Raw genomic sequence first — 20,278 nt, forward strand, 5'->3', positions numbered from 1 at the left:
TGCTGCTGGGCAGAGTAACTCAGTGCAGGATGGTTCAGAGAGTGGATCATCATGGGGGTGGATCAAGACTGGGTCAACATGGGGGGGCTCAGAGAATGGACCAATATGGAGGGACAGTCAAAGAATGGAACAAGGTGGTGGGGTGGAAGGCTGGAGGGTTCAAAAACAGATGAACCTGGGTGGCAAAGATTGGGTCAAAATTCAGAACAAATCAAGCAGCTCAAAACTGGCATCAATGAGGCGTTGCGGGCCATCAGAAGTAGCACAATTATACTCAATCACAATCTGCAACTCCTCAGGCACTGAAGCAGTCCATGCCAATATGCAGCAAAACCTAGACATAAGTAGGTTTGAGCTGATTAGTGGCAAGTGACATTCACACCATACAAGTGCCAGGAAATGACTATCCCCAAGGGCAGGCTATTTAGGAATGAGATGAGGAGGAAATTCTTCACTTGGAGAGTGGTGAATTGTTTAAATTCTCAGTCCTTGAGTGCTATAGAGGTTCAGTCATTGGGTATATTCAACATAGAGACCAATAGATTTCTACATATTAAAAACATTACGGGGATATTGTGGGAAAATGGCATTGAGGTGAAAGATCAGCCACGATCTAGTTGAACGTTAGAGTAGGCTCCAGAGGCTTAATAGCAACTGCTGCTCTTACTTCCTAAGTTCTCAACAAGAGAGAATCCAACTTTCACCCCTTGACCTTCAATGGCTTTGCCATCAGTGAATTCCCGGTATCAACATTCTGGGGGTTACTATTGACCAGAAACAGAATTGGACTAGCCATATAAATACTGTGGCCTGCAGGGCAGGTCAGAGACCGGAAATCCTGCAGCGGGTAACTAACCTCCTGAATTTCCACAGTCTGTCCACCATCTACATGGCACAAGACAAGAGTGCGGTGGAATAATCCCCACATTCCTGGATGAGCGCAGCTCCAACAACACTCAATCTTGACACCATCCAGGAGAATGTTTTGATTAAATTAATATTTAACTGTAACTCACTGCCACTGCCTCACTTTGTGATGACTTCCTCCTCCATGTTTATTCACTGCTTTCACAAATTCCCTCTGTGTTTATTTTCTATTCTGTTGAGTCTGACATCACTGCCATTTTCAAACCTCAGAGCTCTCCTGAGGATCACTGCACTCCCGAGGTCTCTGAACAACTATTCTTGTTGCTGAGGCTGGTGATGAGAATGCTATGATCACTGCTCTCCTACAAAACAATCTGAATGAACATACAGTGACTAGTCCATCCACAGCAGCTGCACCTTTCCTCACTTTAAGAATATTTCTTGTCCAATGTGCTCAGGGCAATCCCCAACCTTCCATAAGCTGGATGAAGGATGAGCAGCCTGTGGACACAGCCCGTGTCAATATCCGCAATAGCCCCCGGGACACAATCTTATTCATCAGGAAACTAGAGAGAAAGGATTCGGGGAAGTACAAGCTGAGAGCCCAGACAGAAGCTCTGGTGGATGAAGTGGTCATGGACATCCAAGTTATAGGTAAGCAAACGTCTGATACTCAGAAATATGAGCTGTGAGTCTGCGTTGAAATATAGTCATTATAAATGTGTTGGTATTAAATACAGGCAGACACAGGGAAATTGTAGTGTCAGTTCAATGGTACCATACTTGCTTCTGAGCCAGAAGCTTTGTGGGCTCAAGTCTCACTCCAGGGGTCTAAGCACAAATTGCAGGTCGCCATCCAGCAAGGAACTGAGACAGTGCAGTACTTTTGGATGAATGTCACACTAAAGCCCCTCTGTTTGTCTCTCTTGTGGATGTAAATGAGTGGATAACCTCTCCCCAGTCTCCTGGCCAACATTGTCCCTCAACCAAAATCATTATGGAAGAAGAGTCACATTAGACTTGGAACATTAACTTTATCTCTCTCTCCACAGATGCTGCCAAACCTGCTGAGTCTTTCCAGCATTTTCTGTTTTATTTCAGATTTCCGGCATCTGCAATATTTTATTCTTATCATTACGATATGTGACAAGGAACAGAAGGTTCCGAATTTACAAACCTAAATGTACATCAACATATAAGGTTTCCACAAATGGAAAATAAGGAATTGGTGGATAAATTGAACAGACATTTTGTATCTATCTTCACTGTCGAGGATACAAAAAAATCCCAGAAATAATTATGAATCAAGAGGTGAAAGAGAGAAACTTTAAAAAATGCCTATCGCCCGGGAAAAGCTATTGAGAAAATTATTGGAACTAAAAGCTGACAAGTCCCAAGTTCTGATGGATTTCATCCTAGGATTTTGAAAGAAGTGGCTGCTGAGATAGTGGATACAATGGTTTTAATCTTCCAAAATTCCCTAGATTCTGGAAGAATCCCATCGGATTGGAAAACAGTGAAATGTGATCCCTTAATTCAGGATAGGAGGAAGACTGGAAGCAGGAAACAACGACTAAATAGATTAACTTGTCACAGGGAAAATGCTTGAATCCATTATTAAAGAGGTCATAGCACAGTACTTAGAAAATTGCAATATCAACGATGTAGTCTTGTTAAAGGGAAATAATAAAGGACTAATTTATTGAAATTCTGTGAGGAAGTAACACACAGCTTAGATAAAGGGGAACCCGTGGATGTGGTGTACTGAGATTTCCAGAAGGCATTTGAGGAAATGCTAGACCAAAGGTTACTATGTAAAATAAGAGCCCATGGCGTAGAGGAGGACATATTAGCATAGAATCCCTACAGTCCAGAAGGAGGCCATTTGGCCCATCAAATGGGTGGCACGGTAGCACAGTGGTTAGCACTGCTGCTTCACAGCTCCAGGGCCCTGGGTTTGATTCTCAGCCCAGGTCGTTCCGAAACCGTAAAATCCCACCCAAGGACAACAGACCTTGCGGCGGAATAGTAAAATTCTGGCCACTATCTGAGAGTGTGGTGGAAGCAGAGTCAATTGAAACATTCAAAAGGGAATTAGTATCTGAAGAAGAAGAATGTGTGGGGTTACAGGTAGAAGGTGGGAGAATGGCACTGAGGAAATTGGTCATTGGGAGAGTCAGTGCAGACACTGTAACAATACTGTGATTCTGTGGTATGGTCTGGTCAGTATCTCATTGCTGCTTTGGGGATCCTGCTGTGTACAAATTGGCTGTTGTGTTTTCTAAATTAGACAGTGACTACATGTCAGAAATATTTTGGTGGCTGTGAAGTGATTTGGGATGTTCAGACAGGGTGTAAAGTGCTTTTAAAAATGTGTTTTTTATATTTTTCCTTCCTTTTCCCAAACACTCATCTTCATCAAACACGAATAGTAACAGAAGTAAAGTGAGTAAATGTAGTTGGATACAGATTGGCCATGGTCTAGGTAATGCAGAACAGATCTGAAGAGCTGAATGACCTCCTGATGCACATCAGATTAAAGTCTGGTGAAATCAGTATAAGGTGATGGTTACACCAGCTGACACCCTGGGGTGCCTGTCTGAGATGATTATGCCAGATTAGCCCATATACTGGAAGATTTCTTGAAGCCGGCATACCACACTTTGCATGAGATTGGATAAAGGAAACAATGCCAGGTGGGCCAGCAGTGAGGGTGACTAAACCTCCACACACCCCATTGGCAATGGCCTACTTAGCACCTGGCGAATTTGTGAGACTGGTACCAAACTCTTCTCAGTAAATGAAAGACGCCGAGTTCCACCAGGAATGGACTGCTCTGATCCCTGGCTCTTTATCATATTCACAAGCTCTGTGAATCACATCTCTCACTGACTGGACTGAGAGAGTGTCACCAGGAGGGTATCCACCAGGATCCTTACCTTTACAGTCACAAGCTGGTGTAGGAGCCAATGAGATGTTGGGGGGGGAAACTGGTGGAAAAAGATTCCATCCCAATTTCTGTCCCCTCTCCTCCCAAAGGGATCCAATTAGCCCCCCCGAGGAAACATGTTCCAAAGCACTTCGCTGACCAGGCAACTTTCATTAATTTTACAGAGAAGCCTGGACCTCCACAAAACTTGAAGATGTTGGATGTTTGGGGATTTAACGTGGCATTGGAGTGGAAACCACCCAAAGACAATGGAAATGCTGAGATCACTGGCTACACAATTCAGAAAGCTGACAAAAAAACAGGGGTGAGTGGTGGGAGGAACAACTTGACCAGCACAAAGTACTTACTAATTGCATTAATAGATCAGCACAATAGATTTATCACAATTAGATGATGTTTTCAATTCCAACCGACAATTTCATCCTCAGAAGTCCCATCAACTATCCTGATTTTATTTCTTCAGGCTAATCTGGTTAATACTGAAAGTTGATGAGTAACTCTCATATCTCAGAGAGAGGATATCAAGGGTTAAAGTTGTATATCAAAGATTTTAACACAGAATCCAGCAATGCTCCATGCAGCTGTACAGAGAGAGTGCTGCAATGATCCATTTCAGATAAGACATGAATCTGAGGTCGGCCTACCCTCAGGTGGATTTGGAAAGCCCCCACAGCAATATTCCAAAAAGCACAAGAAGGACTGATTACACAAGGTCTGTAATGACTCAGGAAGCCCAGCTGGAAAGGAACATAGTTTATTAAAGAATGCTAAGTAAAACCACTGCCCTGGTGTAGATACAGTAGTCCCTGCCTAAAATTACAGTTCAGCAGGCCCAGTCATGGGCCTGCCTTATAAAAAGATCAGGTAATGAGTTCCAGCTCATTCCACTGCCTGTTTCCAGGGGAATGCATACTCACAAACCACAGGGAGATCAATCAGTTATTACCCACTAAAAGGGGCTTGTCCTCAGTGATGACCTCTAACTGGGTGTCCATCGCTTCTGTCACCATATCCGAGCCAGAATCTTCATTGACCAGATGATTGGCTCTTGAGTTTTTAGAGAGCAGAGTTTCCTGTCCACAGGCTAGTGTGGAGGATGCCGATGAAACAGTTAGAAACAGTTGCCTTTTCATAGGGTTGCCTGTGATGGAGGTGATTTACGTGTTTCTTTGAGGTCTTCATTGTGGCATTTGCAATTTCTGAATTTTTTTTAACAGAATGTGGAGAAGTATCAGCAGGGTTACCAAGTTTGGTATGAATTTTCCATAGTAATTTATGAGACCTAGGAAAGACTTGTTCCTTGGGAGTCAGAGCCCATTTTCAGGCCTTCACCTTCTCTCCAACAGGTTGTAATCCATCCTTGTCAACTCTTTACCTGAGGTATGTTACCTCATTTACCTGGAACACATTTTTTAATCAAACACCAGCATGAGAAAAACACTGTAAGATCTCCTCCAAACTCTCCAAATGTTCATTTGCAGTAATTCCTGAGATTAAAATGTCATCCAAATAGAGTACCACTCAGGGTGTCTCTTAAAGGATGGTCTTCATTATCCTTTGAAAATGGCACAAGCTGACGACACCCCAAAGGGCAAATGAGTATACTCGGCCCTTTGTGAGTATTTATGGTAACATGCTTTCTAGATGAGACCTCAAGCTCCAGTGGCTCATGTCTAATTTGGAAAATACATGATCTTCCCAACCAGCTTCACATACAAGTCTTCCATGCGTGGCATAGGGTATTTGTCTAAGCGGGAGGCTCTGTTGACTGTCAACTTTTAATCCCCATAGAGACGGGCCAAATTGTCGTGTTTTAAAACTGGGACTACTGGCTCAGCCCACTCAGCAAATTGTACTTGGCATATGTATAATGCCAAGTTCCTCTCGATAATTTGGCCTCTACTTTGGCACAAAAGGCATAGGGGATTGGTCCTACCTTTAAGTATTTTGGTCAGGCCTCTAGGTCCACGGAGATCTTGGCCCTAGCACCTCTAATCTTCCCAAGGCTTCTGTGGAAAACTTCAGGATACTTCCCAATGACTTTGTATAAATTGCTAGTACCCATTATATGATGGAGTTTTTTTGGACTCACTGTGCCACCTATGCTAACCCTGTCCTTTTGATGCACTGTTCCATACAGGGAACTGATAGACTATGTGCTGTAATCTCACCACAAGAGATCCATCCATTTGGCAACTCTTTGTTTGAGCACCAGATCTTTCCACTTCACTTTTCGGCTTTAACATACTCATTAAAACCTATCAAAATTTGTTCACCTATCCTGATATCTTTATGTGGCTCGGTGTCAAATTTGTTTTGTGATGCCCTTATGAAGTACCTTGGAACATTTGGTTATGTTAAAGGTGTTATAAAAATGCACCATGGTGTTGTTATTCTTTCCCTTCTGTCTGCAGATCCTTCCCTTTCCAGTATGTATCCAATTCTCTTTTGAAAATTATTATTGGATCTGTTTCCACTGTCCTTTCAGGCAGCACCTTCCACTTCACTACCACTCACTTTTTAAAAAAGAATCTTTCCTCATCCCACAGTTCTGAAGGACCTGAAATGTTAATCCTGTTTCTCTCTCCACAAATGCTGCCTGATCTGCTGAGTATTTCCAGCACTGTCTGTTTGTTTTTCAGTTTTCCAGTATCTACACTATTTTATGTTTATTTCCTCCCGTTAACTCGGCTTCTTTAATCAACCAATAATGTTTACCAATGAAAACAATTCCTGGTCCTTTATGAAAAACCTTTATAATCTTCAACAGCTCAATCAAATTTTCTCTTAACCTTCTCTGCTTAAGGAGAATAACACCAGTTCCTGCAGCCTAACCACTTAGTTGCACCATTATCAGTGTGTGGGAGTCTGATGTTCATATTTGGTCCTTCTCTTCTGTTTTTGACAGGAATGGTTCACCGTGGTGGAGAAGTGCCATCCCTGTTCCTACACAGTCTCTAACCTGGTGATGGGCAATCGCTATAACTTCCGAGTCTTCTCCGAAAATATGTGTGGACTCAGTGAGGCAGCAGCACTGTGCAAGGACACAGCCTTTGTCCCCAAAACAAGTGAGAGCTCACCCACTGTCAAACAAACTGGTGCCCTCCAGGGGCTCAGCAATGACAGCCTGATCAAGTGTCATTTAAAGGGGTAACTGAGTCAAAAGGGTAATTGAAAATTGGGAAACGGGGCTCACTTCTGATTTCAGTACAGGAGGGTGAGCTGATAAACTGAGAAGGCAGCCCAGTCGTTGAAAGAGGTACCCTCTGTGTCAGTTAAAGTTTTATTTTGAATTCATGGAGAACAGAAATCGTGGCTGGTAGAAGGAGTTGAGAAGCTGAGCATATTTGGTAGGAGCCTTACTGCACTATTTGTGGAACACTGTAATGTCCTACCTCCCACCCACCCATCCCTCATTCCAGCTACCAGCTTCTCCCATTATCTGACAATTCTCTGCAATGTACAATCATCCTCTCCTCACTGTCAGACTACAACATTGACTGATAACCACCCCCATGCCACCCAACTCACACTGTGTGACTACACTACTGCTACTGCAGAAAATACAGATGCATGGGATTGAGGGTGATTTAGCAGTTTGGATCAGGAATTGGCTAGCTGATAGGTGGTGGTTGATGGGAAATATTCAACCTGGAGTTCAGTTACAAGTGGTGTACCTCAGGGATCTGCTTTGGGGCCACTGCTGTTTGTTATTTTTATAAATGAACTAGATGAGGATGTACAAGGATGGGTTAGTAAATTTGTTGACGACACCAAAGTCGGAGCAGTTGTAGACAGTGGGGATGGATGTTACAGTTTGCAGAGGGATATAGATAAGCTGCAGAGCTGGGCCGAGAAGTGGCAAATGGAGTTTAATACGGAAAAGTGTGAGGTGATTCACTTTGGTAAGAGTAACAGGAATACAGAATATAGGGCTAATGGAAGGACTCTTAGTAGTGTTGACGAGCAGAGAGATCTCGGTGTACATGTGCATAGCTCCCTGAAAGTTGGCACCCAGGTTGATAAGTTTGTTAAGAAGGCGTACGGTGTGTTAGCTTTTATGGGTAGAGGGATTGAATTTCGGACCCATGAGTATTGCGTACAGTTCTGGTCGCCGCATTATAAGAAAGATGTGGAGGCATTAGAAAGGGTGCAGAGGAGGTTTACCAGGATGTTGCCTGGTATGGTGGGAAGGTCTTATGAGGAAAGGCTGAGGGACTTGAGGTTATTTTCATTGGAGAGAAGAAGGTTATGAGGTGACCTAATTGAAGCATACAAGATGATTAGAGGGTTAGATAGGGTGGACAGTGAGAGCCTTTTTCCTTGGATGGTGATGGCTAACACAAGGGGACATAGCTTTAAATTAAGGGGTAGTAATTATAGGACAGATGTCAGAGGTAGATTCTTTACTCAGAAGGTAGTAAGGGTGTGGAATGCCCTGCCTGCAGCAGTTGTGGACTCACCAACTTTAAGGGTGTTCAAATGGTCAGTGGATAGGCATATGGATAACATTGGAATAGTTTAGGTTAGAGGGTCATTAGATTGGTTCCACTGGTTGGCGTAACATCGAGGGCCAAAGGGCCTGTACTGCGCTGGAATGTTCTATGTTCTATGTACAACTTCCCATTTCCCCGAGTCTCGTGTGCTTCCTATTTCATCATTGTCTACTCCACTCCTCCCCTTACACCATCTGACTCCCTCCTATATATCCTGCTTCTCCCCCTTAACGACCACCTTCCCTGGTACTGTTCTCTGCCAGTTTTCCTAGCCTGTCCAGCTGCCTGGCTCTAAAGGTAAGAAACCTTTAAAAATTCACCAAATTCAATGGGAGCTGTGAGAAAGCCATATTTCTGAAAATCCTGCTTCATCTCTCAAGCTTCTCTTCCTGGAGAGGCAGAGACTCAGAGTCGTGAGGGTAACCAGAGAACTGGAAAGGCGATGACAGCTTGACAGCACTGCTGAACAAACAGCATCCACACTGCGTGCGCGCATACGCGTGCATGTGTTCCTTTCCCTAGTCCAGGATTTGATGAGCACTGTACTCTGCATCATCAGCAGGCAATATCTAGGAATGGGATGCTATCATTTCCTGGTCAGCACAATTCAGCAGCAATAGTTTGTGTGATTCATAGGTTCACCTGCTCATGTCTCGCTCCACCAACAACTGCAATCTCAATGTTTATTTCTGTCTGTAGGTACCCAGTACAAACCTCCTGTGTACCAAGCGAAAGACTTCACCGAAGCCCCAAAATTCACACAGCCCCCAGCGGACAAGACTGCAACTGTGGGATTCACCACCAAACTATTCTGCAGCGTTCGAGGAAATCCCAAGGTCAGAAATCACTCGCTTGCTCTCTCACTCACATTCTCTCTCTCACTCACATTCTCTCTCTGACTCACATTCTCTCTCTGACTCATGCTCTCTCTCACTCACGCTCTCTGTCGCACTCACGCTGTCTCTCACGCTCTCACTCACACTCTCTCTCACTCATGCTCTCTCTCTCAGTCACACTCTCTCTTACTCACACTCTCTCTCAGTCACACTCTCTCTCATGCTCTCTCTCTCAGTCACACTCTCTCTTACTCACACTCTCTCTCAGTTACACTCTCTCACTCACTCTCTCTCACTCATGCTCTCTCTCTCACTCTCACGCTTTCTCTCACACGCTCACTCACTCTCTCACTCACACTCTCTCTTACGCTCTCTCTCTCACTCATGCTCTCTCTCTCTCTCACACTCTCTCTCACTCTCTCTCTCACTCACGCTCTCACTCACCACTCTCTGTCATGCACACTCTCTCTCACGCACTCTCTCATTCACCCTCTCTCTCATGCTCTCTGTCACTGTCATGCTCGCTCTCTCACTCACGCTCTCTCTCATTCACACGCTCTCTCTCACTTCTTCCCTCATCACTATCCATATCACGAAATCTGCTGTAGGCTCAGAAGTCTATAGTCTTTGGTAGGGATGTAATCTGTATCCACATATTCCCTTCATTCTTCCACTCAAAACATGATTTCGAGTGGAATCCCACCCCAACAATTTCCACGTGCCATCTGCCAATTTTTACAATAGTCACTGAATTTCTGTCTGGTTTTTATTAATTGAACTTCGGACCTTTATGCAAACACAGAACAGTACAGACCCTTCAGCCCTCGATGTTGCGCTGAGTTATGTCCAAACCCAAGATCAAGCTATCCCACTCCCTATCATTCTGGTGTGCTCCATGTGCCTATCCAATAACCGCTTGAAAGTTCCTAAAGTGTCTGACTCCACTATCACAGCAGGCAGTCCATTCCACACCCCCACCACTCTCTGAAAGAAGAACCTACCTTGGATATCCCTCCTATATCTCCCACCATGAACCTTATAGTTATGCCTCCTAGTAACAGCTACATCCACCTGAGGAATTGTCTCTGCACATCCACTATCTATCTATCTATCTATCTATCCCCCTCATCATCTTATAAACCTAATCATGATCTTTGGATAACCATCCTTTACTGCAATTCCTTAATCCAGAAAGCCAGTTAATGAAGTTTAGAACTGGAGTAGATCTTTACACATGTTTATATTTATGTACAGAGGTACACGTCATAAAGACGTACCTCCTCACCCAATAACCACAGCTTTACTCTGTGTCTATTGATAAGGGGTTCAACTGAATCCAAAATAAATGCCCACTACTTGAATCCAACTGAATACCATTAATATGCAATAAGCCTGTTTTACTACAATTGGATAGAAAATGTTTCCCCCAGTGTAATCGATTATAGTGCTTCACATCACAAAAATTCTTTATTATGGTCTCTTGCAGCCCAAAATCAGTTGGCTGAAGAACCAGATGTTACTTGACCAAGACCCCAAGTTCAGAATTCTGACCATTGAGGGGATCTGTACGCTGGAGATCCGGAAGCCAAGCCCCTTCGATGGAGGAGTTTATACATGTAAAGCAGTCAATGCATTTGGAGAAGCAATAGCAGACTGTAGGCTTGATGTGAAAGGTAAGTTAGAATGAATTGGCATTTCACAACCTTAGAGTGTCCCAAAACTTCCAAACTTTCAATATGATGAAGGTGTGACCTATTTGCACACTACAAGATCCTAAAACTGCAGTGATCAGATAATCTGTTTCAGTGATGTTGATTGAATGTTAGATATTGGCTAGGACGTGGGAGAATTTTCCTGCTTATCTTTCACATAGTCCCATGGGATCTAAATGTGACACCACTGTTTAAAAAAGGAGGTAGACAAAAGGCGGGTAACAACAGGCTGGTTAGCTTAATTCCTGTAGTCGAGAAAATGCTTCATCATTAAAGAAGAAATAGTAAGACATTTGGATAGGAATTGTCCCATTGGGCAGACGCAGCATGGGTTCATAAAAGGCAAGTCATGTTTAACTAATTTACTGGAATTCTTTAAGGATATTACGAGCGCGGTGGCAAAGGGGAACCAGTGAATGTGCTTTATCTGAATTCCCAAAAGGCATTCAACAAGGTGTCGCACCAAAGGTTGCTGCATAATGTAAAGGTGCATGATGTTACGTGTAATATATTGGCATGGATAGAGCATTGGTTAACTAATAGAAAGCAAAGAGTGGGGGTAAATGGGGGTTTTTCTGATTGGCGATCAGTGACTAGTGGTGTGCCTCAGGGATCAGTGTTGGGACTGCAATTGTTTATCATTTATATAAATGATTTGAACATAAGAACATAAGAACATAAGAAATAGGAGCAGGAATAGGCCATCTAGCCCTTCGAGCCTGCTTTTTGGAATTGGGGACCAAGCGTAGTGTGTCAAAGTTCACAGATGACACTAAGATGAGTGGTAGAGCAAAGTGTGCAGAGAACACTGAAAGTCTGCAAAGAGATGTATGTAATCTAAGTGAGTTGGCGAGGGTCTGGCAGATGGAGTACAATGTTGGTAAATGTGAGGCTGTTCATTTTGGTAGGAATGACAACAAAATGGACTATTATTTAAATGGTAAAAAATTGCAGCATGCTGCTCTGCAGAGGGACCTGGGTGTCCTCGTGCAGGAATCTCAAGGAGTTGGTTTGTAGGGGCAGCAGGTAATTAAAAAGGCAAATGAAATTTTGCCCTTCATTGCTAGAGGGATGGAGTTTAAAAACAGTGAGGTTATGTTGCAACTGTATAAGGTGTGCAGTTTTGCTGTCCTTACTTGAGAAAGGATATACTGGCAGTGGAGGGGGTGCAGAGGCATTCACTAAGCTCATTCTCGCTCATTATGTGCACATGCTTGACCTGTATAAAGACAAAAGAAAGGCGTCTGATCAGACGTTGCATGTCCCCGTGTGTGGTCAGTCCTTCCAGAAAGGCCAGAGGATGACATGGAACAGCATAGTAGATGGGATGATAGTGATGTGAGATTCACCTCATGTGTCCATGAGATTCTGAATGCCGATATGCGTGCCCCGCTAATGGATGTGGGAGACCCGTGATGAGAGTGCCTATTTGAGTACATGACGCCATGCTAAGAGTTTAAAAGTGGAGCAAGCTGAGAGAGGACTTACCCTGGTGTGGTGAAGGAGATCATTCATTCATTCCCTGCATTGCATTGTCCCTCTGGACAGTTGCTAGTCAGACTAATCTCTGGGCAATGACCTCCCAGGCTGGAGAGGTGGGGTTGTGCTTCCTGGAGTCTCCCTGGGGGTAGAGAACATGTCTCTGTGCCCAATCTCCTTGAGTCAAGGGCATGGTGGTTGAATCATGGTGCTGACTTCTTCTTGAGGCTGCTAGACTTTTCACTCTGAGTTGCTGAAATCCTGAATGGACTGATGAAGACAGCTAGGCTGGAGAGCGCAATGTGGGGCTGCTGGACTGGCATTTATGGTGCTGGGGCCTTTGAACCCAACACCTGAGGACAGGTGGATGAATCAGCTCCCGATCTGCCAGGTGATTCCAAAAGATACTCAATTGGCCATAGCTAATAAGGCTTCAAGTGCAGAACTGGGCATGAGTTCCCACCATTCTGGCCATCAAAATGGAGAATTCGGCCTTTTGTCTCTGGCAGGCCATCCCCATGCCCCCACTTCTTGTCTTCACAAGGCCACCCTCACACCCCCATTTCTTGCCTTCACAAGGCCATCCCCACACCCCCACTTCTTGCATTTAAACAACCGCATAACCTCAAACAGACCATTGTCCGCAGCAGATTACCCAGCCTTCAGGGGAACAGTGACCACAATACCACACAACCCTGCCACAGCAACCTCTGCAAGATGTGTCGGATCATCGACGCGAATGCCATCATCTCACGTGAGAACACCATCCACCAGGTACACGGTACATACTCTTGCAACTTGGCCAACGTTGTCTACCTGATACGCTGCATGAAAGGATGTCCCGAGGCATGATACATTGGAAAGACCATGCAGACACTACGACAACAGATGAATGAACACTGCTCGACAATCACCAGGCAGGAGTGTTCTCTTCCTGTTGGGGAATGCCTCAGCAGTCACGGGCATTTAGCCTTTAATCTTCGGGTACACGTTCTCCAAGGCAGCCTTCATGACACATGACAATGTAGAACCGCTGAGCAGAAACTGATAGCCAAGTTCCACACACATGAGGACAGCCTCAACCAGGATCTTGGGTTCATGTCACACTAACTGTGACATGAACTTGCAACTGGGCTTGCAAAATCTCACTAACTGTCCTGGCTGGAGCCAATAGACATCTCTTTAACCTGTGCTTAACCCTTTCTCCACTCACCTTGCCTGTACCTTTAAGACTTAATTACCTGTAAAGACTCGCATTCCAACCATTATTTTGTAAATTGAGTTTGTGTCTTTATATGTTCTGTTTGTGAACAGAACTCCCCACTCACCTGATGAAGGAGCAGCGTTCTGAAAGCTTGTGGCTTGTGCTACCAAATAAACCTGATGGACTTTAACCTGGTGTTGTGAGACTTCTTACAGGATTTCCTCAGCCACAGGAAATAAGTGATTCAAGAGAATGTTTGTCAGGATTTTTCCTGCTATGGACAAGTGGGAATACCTCGATAGTTTCCATAGCAGGGTTTATCTCTCTTCTTGAAGATAGTCACAATTGGCGCATTCCTGAAGCCAAGATGGGCTTTTTCCTCCTAAATCGATGGGATGAGTGCATGGAATCTCGTTGTAAGCTCAGACTCTGCAGCTTTGAAGACCTGAGCTGGAATGCCATTCTGATCGCAAGCTTTGTTAGTCTTCATCCTTTTGATTGTTTGTTGTAACTCTCCCATTGATGATGGTCACCCATGGATTTTATCACAGGGACTGGGAGTGTAGCCTGGAGAGTATCAGCTGTCACAGTGAGTTCACACTTGAGTTGTTGGGAATGACCTGTGGCATTGTTACTTTTGAGAAGAGAAAGATCATTCAATGAGCGAAGGGGACTTTGTCCATTTGATTTTGCTCTACAGATGGCTTCAAAAAAACCTTGCATGTCAGGATGGTCAGCAAATTGTTAGATCTCAGGCTTTCTCTTCCAACCACATATCTTTTCTGTAGAATAATGTGTAATAGTTATGGTAATGAGATAGTGTATCATGCTGTAACAGTGACATTGGCAGTCATGTAGAAAAGAAGATGGAATAGTGTATCCAAGAGGGAGATGGACTTACCTAGAATCCTGGAGTGTTTGTTATGTAAATAAAGCAATTTTTGAAGACAGCTACCAGAATTTGACTGCAGTCACTCATAAGTTGTTGGAAACCCTCCCAATCCAGAAGGTGTCACAAGTTACCTGAAGAGAGATTGAAAAAGTATTTAAAGTGGAAATCAAGACACGGGCCATTTTATCTTTGGAGGTCAGCCTTGGGCTGGTGGAATGTTGCCACCTTGACTTGTCATCTTGGGTTATTCTGCCAGACGGTGAAGGCTGACTCTCTTTGGAGGAATTCCTCTCTTTGGTCAGACATTGATCATCTTCCTCTTTGAGCTTTGGGTCTTCTGATGTTTTGTCGCTATGAGGATGATCATCTTGAATCAAACGTCAATGATCTGTCTCCATGTGGATCGAGTGATACAGACATCACTTGGTTCTTTGACCTGCGGAATGCACAATCTAGGATATGCCAATGCTTTGATATAGAGTGCCTCCATGCGGTTTTGTATTTGTCCTTCTGGCTGAAGACGGTGTTTGTTATAATGACACAGTGTTGAGCATCTTTGTCAGCATGAGAATGTCATTTACATCGGGAAGAATAAAGGTATATGGGGTGGCAGTGCTGCCTAGGGAAGTCATTGTCATGTATGGATGAAATGATATCCTTGAGGGACCAAGGGCAGAATCTATTTGGTTAAAGCTGTAAAGCAAGAAAGGTATGATCATGTGACTGGGGACATTCTATAGATCTCCAAATAGTGAGAGAAGTAAAGCTACAGGGAAATCACAGAGATGTACAAGACTGATAGAGTGGCAACTTTGAGATACTTTAATTATCCAAATATTGATTACCTAAATTGGGCGGCACGGTAGCACAGTGGTTAGCACTGCTGCTTCACAGCTCTAGGGTCCTGGGTTCTTGGCTCGGGTCACTATCTGTGTGGAGTTTGCACATTCTCCTCGTGTCTGCGTGGGTTTCCTCCAGGTGCTCTGGTTTCCTCCCACAGTCCAAAGATGTGCGGGTTAGGTTGATTGGCCATGCTAAGAAATTGCCCCTTAGTGCCCAGGGTAGTGGAGGTTAGAGAGATTAGTGGGTATAATGGGTAGGGCCTGGGTGGGATTATGTTTGGTGCAGACTCGATGGGCCGAAGGGCCTCTTTCTGCACTGTAGGGTTCTATAGTTTAAATGTTAAAGTAAAGGGTAGGGTGGAGGGAGGAACTTTTGAAAGAATCCAGGAGCATTCCTTGATTGGTATGTTCTCATTTCAACTAGGAAGGAGGTATAAATAAAAGCAAAATTGTGTGGAAATCTGAAATGAAAACAGAAAATGCTGGATAAACTTAGCAGGTCTGGCAGCATCTGTGAATACAGAAACAGAGGGTGGAATTTTACCGGCACATCTGCCCGAGGTTCGTACAATCCAGCCCGAGGCCAACGGAGAATGCCGTTTTCCAAGCCTCACACGCCCTTGGAACTGGGGCCAGCATGTCGATAAAATTCCAGCCAGAGCTAACACTTTGAGTCCATATGACCCTTTTACAGAGCTGGAGGACGGATTTCTTTATCTGGTGCTGGGGAATGGTGTGGGTCAAGCGAATCCTAGTGTCTGTGGGGAAAGAGTGATTGTTGTATCGTAAGATTTGGTAATGGAGAAGAACAAGGAATAATGTTAACTGGAATTTCTAAAGTCGAAGAGGGCTTACTTCAATGGAATGAGAGGGGAACTAGCCAGAGTTAAAATGGAATCAAAGACTGGCAGGAGAAATTGGGGCCAAACAATGGGTGATGTTGAAGTGGAAGATGTTTTAGGTGCAGAATATTAACATTCCAACAAGAATGAAATGTAAAGAGACCAAATGCAGGGCTACCTGACTGATGAGGGGCACGGAGTGTTAAACCAAGTAGATGCATGATAAATTGCAGGAACAGGAAGGCATAGTAAATGGTTATTTTTCAGACTGAGGGAGTGTTTACAGTGACGTTCCCCAAGGGTCAGTGTGGGTAACAACACTGCCCATCTGAAAACTGTTGATTATGTACATTCATGGTGATCAGTTTCATTTTGGCACAGAGGTGATTGCGGTTAAAGAGTTTTCCATCCAGGCGGTATTTAATATTCACACCAGTGGGCAGTTGATCTTTGATGAGGTGATGTTAGAGAGGTTGTAAATATATGGGAGCTATCACACAGCATTGCTTGACATCAGTCCAGATTTTGAAGGTGTCAGTTTCAGAGCTCCCACTCAGGATAGTCGAGATATGTCATCATGAAGCAGTTGCAGGGCTGTGAGGAAGTTTTTTTTTTGGACAAACAACAGAGCCTCACAATTGACTGAGTCAAATGCTTTGGTCAGGATAGTGAATGCAATGCAGGGTTCCTGGGGTTCACGACATTTGTCAGATCCCATTTTCTTAACTTTCAAATGGCCAGCATTCTGAAAAGGACCAAGAAACTATTATAAAGATTCACTGAAGCTCTCTTTGAAGTGTGATGGTATTGACACTAATAACTGGAAGGAGCTTTCTACCAATCATTCAGAGTGGTGACAACTTGTCCGTCAGGCCACTTCACATTTGTATCCAAACATCTTAATGATTAGAGTGGCACAGTGGTTAGCATTACTGCCTCACAGCACCTGTGTTCAATTTCTGGCTTGGGTCACTCTCTGCATGCAGTTTGCACGTTCTCCCCGAGGGTTTCCTCTGGGTGCTCATTTCCTTACACAATGCAAAGATGTGAGCGACAGGTTGATTGGCCATGCTGAAATGCCCCTTAGTGTACAAGATGTGTAGGTTAGAGGGATTAGTGGAGCATATATGTGTGGGGCTATGGTGAAAGGGCCTGGGTGAGGTGCTCTGTCGGAAAGTTGGTGCAGGGTAGATGGGCCGAATGGCCTCTTTCTGCACTGTAGGGATTCTGTGATTCTATGAGGCAGAGCAGCAACGGAAAGAAGGAAAAGGAATCAAATCTTGCATCCAGATCTCACTGCATTATGGGATATCTTGCCCCAGGTGTTCGAAGACCTGCGAGTTGAAAATCGTCCTATTCACATAAGGACACATAGCAGAAACTCACAACACTGAGTTGATTTCACCCTCTAATCAAGGGACAGCCAACAACATTAATGATTGAGTACAAAAGCAGGGAATTTATGATGAATTTTTATAAATCTCTGGTTAGATCACAACTAGAGTAATGCAGACAGCTCTGGCCATTGCACTTCAGGAAGGTTTTGATTTTGATTTGGTTTGGTTTATTATTGTCACGTGTGAAATAATTAAACATACAGTGAAAAGTATTGTTTCTTGCGCTATACATACAAAGCATATCATTCATAGAGAAGGAAACGAGAGAGTGCAGAATGTAGTGTTACAGTCACAGCTAGGGTGTAGAAAAAGATCATCTTAATGCAAGGTAGGTCCAATCAAAAGTCTGATGGCCGCAGGGAAGAAGCTGTTCTTGAGTCAGTTGGTACGTGACCTCAGACTTTTGTATCTAGATGCGTGGGGTCTTTAATTATGCTGATTGCTTTGCCAAGGCAGCAGTAAGTGTAGAGAGAGTCAGTGGATGGGAGGCTAGTTTGGGTGATGGATTGGGCTACATTCATGACCTTTTGTAGTTTCTTGCGGTCTTGGGCAGAGCAGAAGCCATACCAAGCTGTGATACAACCAGAATGTTTTCTGTGGTGCATCTGCAAAGGTTGGTGAGAGTTATGGCTGACAGGCTAAATTTTCTTAGTCTTCTGAGAAAGTAGAGGCATTGGTGGGCTTTCTTAACTATATGTTGGCATGGGGGGAACCAGGACAGGTTGTTGGTGATCTGGACACCTGAAAACTTGAAGCTTACAACCCTTTTTACTTCATCTCCATTGATGTGGACAGGGGCATGATCTCCTCTATGCTTCCTGAAGTCAATGACAATCTCCTTTGTTTTGTTGATATTGAGGGAGAGATTATTGTCACCGCACCAAATGTAAGGGTCCTTGAGAGGGTGCAGAGGGGATTTACCAGAATGGTCCCAGGGATGAAGGAATTTAATTACAAAGAGTAACTGTTTCCCTTGGAGCAAAGAAAATTGAGGGAGATCTGATTGAGGTGTATGATATTATAGCAGATTTCATTAAGGTAAACAGCAAAATACTTTTTGCATTAGTTATTCGTCCATGAACATGGGAGAACAAATTTAAGGCTTTGAGCAGTGTTGGGACTCTTGTTTCTCCTGATATACAGGAGAATATCTTGATATATCTTGTTTCTCCTGATATATCGGACTTTATTGATCGAGTACAACCGCAAGAAGGTTATGTGAAGACACTAAAGAGAATGCAGAAAAGATTCATTAGAATGGTTCCAAGGATGAGCAACTTCAGTTAAAAAGATAAACTGGAAATATTGGGACAGTTTTCCTTGGACAAAAGAAGGCTGAGAGGAGATCTGATAAACATATTTGAAGTCATGAGGGTGAATGTGAGGGTTCATGGACACTATTTTCCCCAGTGTCCTGGCCAATATCATTGTAATAGAGATGCTAGCTGTTGCTTTTTGAGGGAGCTTGCTGTGCACCAATCAACTGCTACATTATTGTAAGGTATACTTCACGTTTTCTTCATTAACTCTGAAGTGCTTTAAGATGTCTGGCCATCACGAAAGATGTGATAGAAATGCTGGGCAATTAATACTGCATTATGAGTAGAATCGACCAGTGAAACTCATTTAAGATTGATACAGTGATAAAGTAATGTGGTGTTGAGGGAGGTTGCAGGATTCAGGCTGATAGGTTTCTAGGCATTCTGGGTTCAAGGTGGTGTAATTCCTACTGGTGCAGGGGGGTGGGATATCTGGGATAAAGGTTACAAGTGATGGGGTCTCAGGTTGTTCAGGGACTCCATAGAAACCATAGAAAATTACAGCCCAGAAACAGGCCTTTTGGCCCTTCTTGTCTGTGCTGAACCATTTTTTGCCTAGTCCCACTGACCTGCACTTGAACCATATCCCTCCACACCTCTCTCATCCAAGAGCTTACATTTCTCCATTCATGTTGGTAAGAGTTCAGAGGTTAATTGTGACTGAGACCAATATCACCTGTATTGTCCAGTGTTTTAAAGAACAAAGAACAAAGAACAACACAGCACGGGAAACAGGCCCTTCGGCCCAACATGTTGGTAAGAATTCAGAGGTCAATTGTCACTGTGACCAAAATACTGGACAACACCAGTTGATATTAAATCTGCTGCTGATATGTGATCGATCTCCATCAGTCTTCATCATCCTTATCAATGAATGTTTGCTGTTTTGACAAAGTCCCATGTGAGAGATTAGTGTGTAAAATTAAAGCACATGGGATTGGGTTTAGTGTATTGAGATAGATAGAAAACTGGTTGGCAGACAGGAAACAAAGAGTAGGAATAGATAGGTCTTTTTCCAAATGGCAGGCAGGAACTAGTAGGGTACTGCAGGGATCAGTGCTAGGGCTCCAGCTATTCATAAGATATATTAATGATTTGGAAGAGGGAACTAAATGTAATGTCTCCAAGTTTGCAGATGACATAAAGCTGGGTGGGAGAGTGAGCTAAAAGAAGGATACAGAGATACTTCAGTGTGATTTTGACAAGTTGAGTGAGTGGGCAAATGCAAGGCAGATGCAGTATTAGGTGGAATAAATGTGAGGTTATCCACTTTGGTAGCAAAAATAGGAAGGCAGATTATTATCTGAATGGCCACAAATTAAGAGAGGTGAATGTGCAAAACAAGACCTGGGTGTCCTCATACGCCAGTCATTGAGAGTAAACATGCAGGTGCCACAGGTAGTAAATAAGATGTTGGCCTTCATAGCAAAGGGATTTGAGTG

At 43.7% G+C, this 20,278-nt stretch overlaps 1 protein-coding gene across 1 annotated transcript in view; it reads left to right on the plus strand.

Annotated features, from left to right (window-relative positions):
* Positions 1–20,278, plus strand: part of mybpha (myosin binding protein Ha) — a 53,764-nt gene that overhangs the window by 13,152 nt on the left and 20,334 nt on the right. The window contains exons 5-9 of the mRNA XM_080209784.1: positions 1,326–1,521; positions 3,982–4,121; positions 6,726–6,885; positions 9,013–9,149; positions 10,636–10,822. Coding sequence (XP_080065910.1) covers positions 1,326–1,521; positions 3,982–4,121; positions 6,726–6,885; positions 9,013–9,149; positions 10,636–10,822 — 820 coding nt within the window. The remainder of the gene's footprint in view (positions 1–1,325; positions 1,522–3,981; positions 4,122–6,725; positions 6,886–9,012; positions 9,150–10,635; positions 10,823–20,278) is intronic.

Source organism: Carcharhinus amblyrhynchos, chromosome 22 (assembly GCF_965287045.1).
Source record: "Carcharhinus amblyrhynchos chromosome 22, sCarAmb.v2.hapA, whole genome shotgun sequence".
Lineage (NCBI taxonomy): Eukaryota > Metazoa > Chordata > Chondrichthyes > Carcharhiniformes > Carcharhinidae > Carcharhinus > Carcharhinus amblyrhynchos.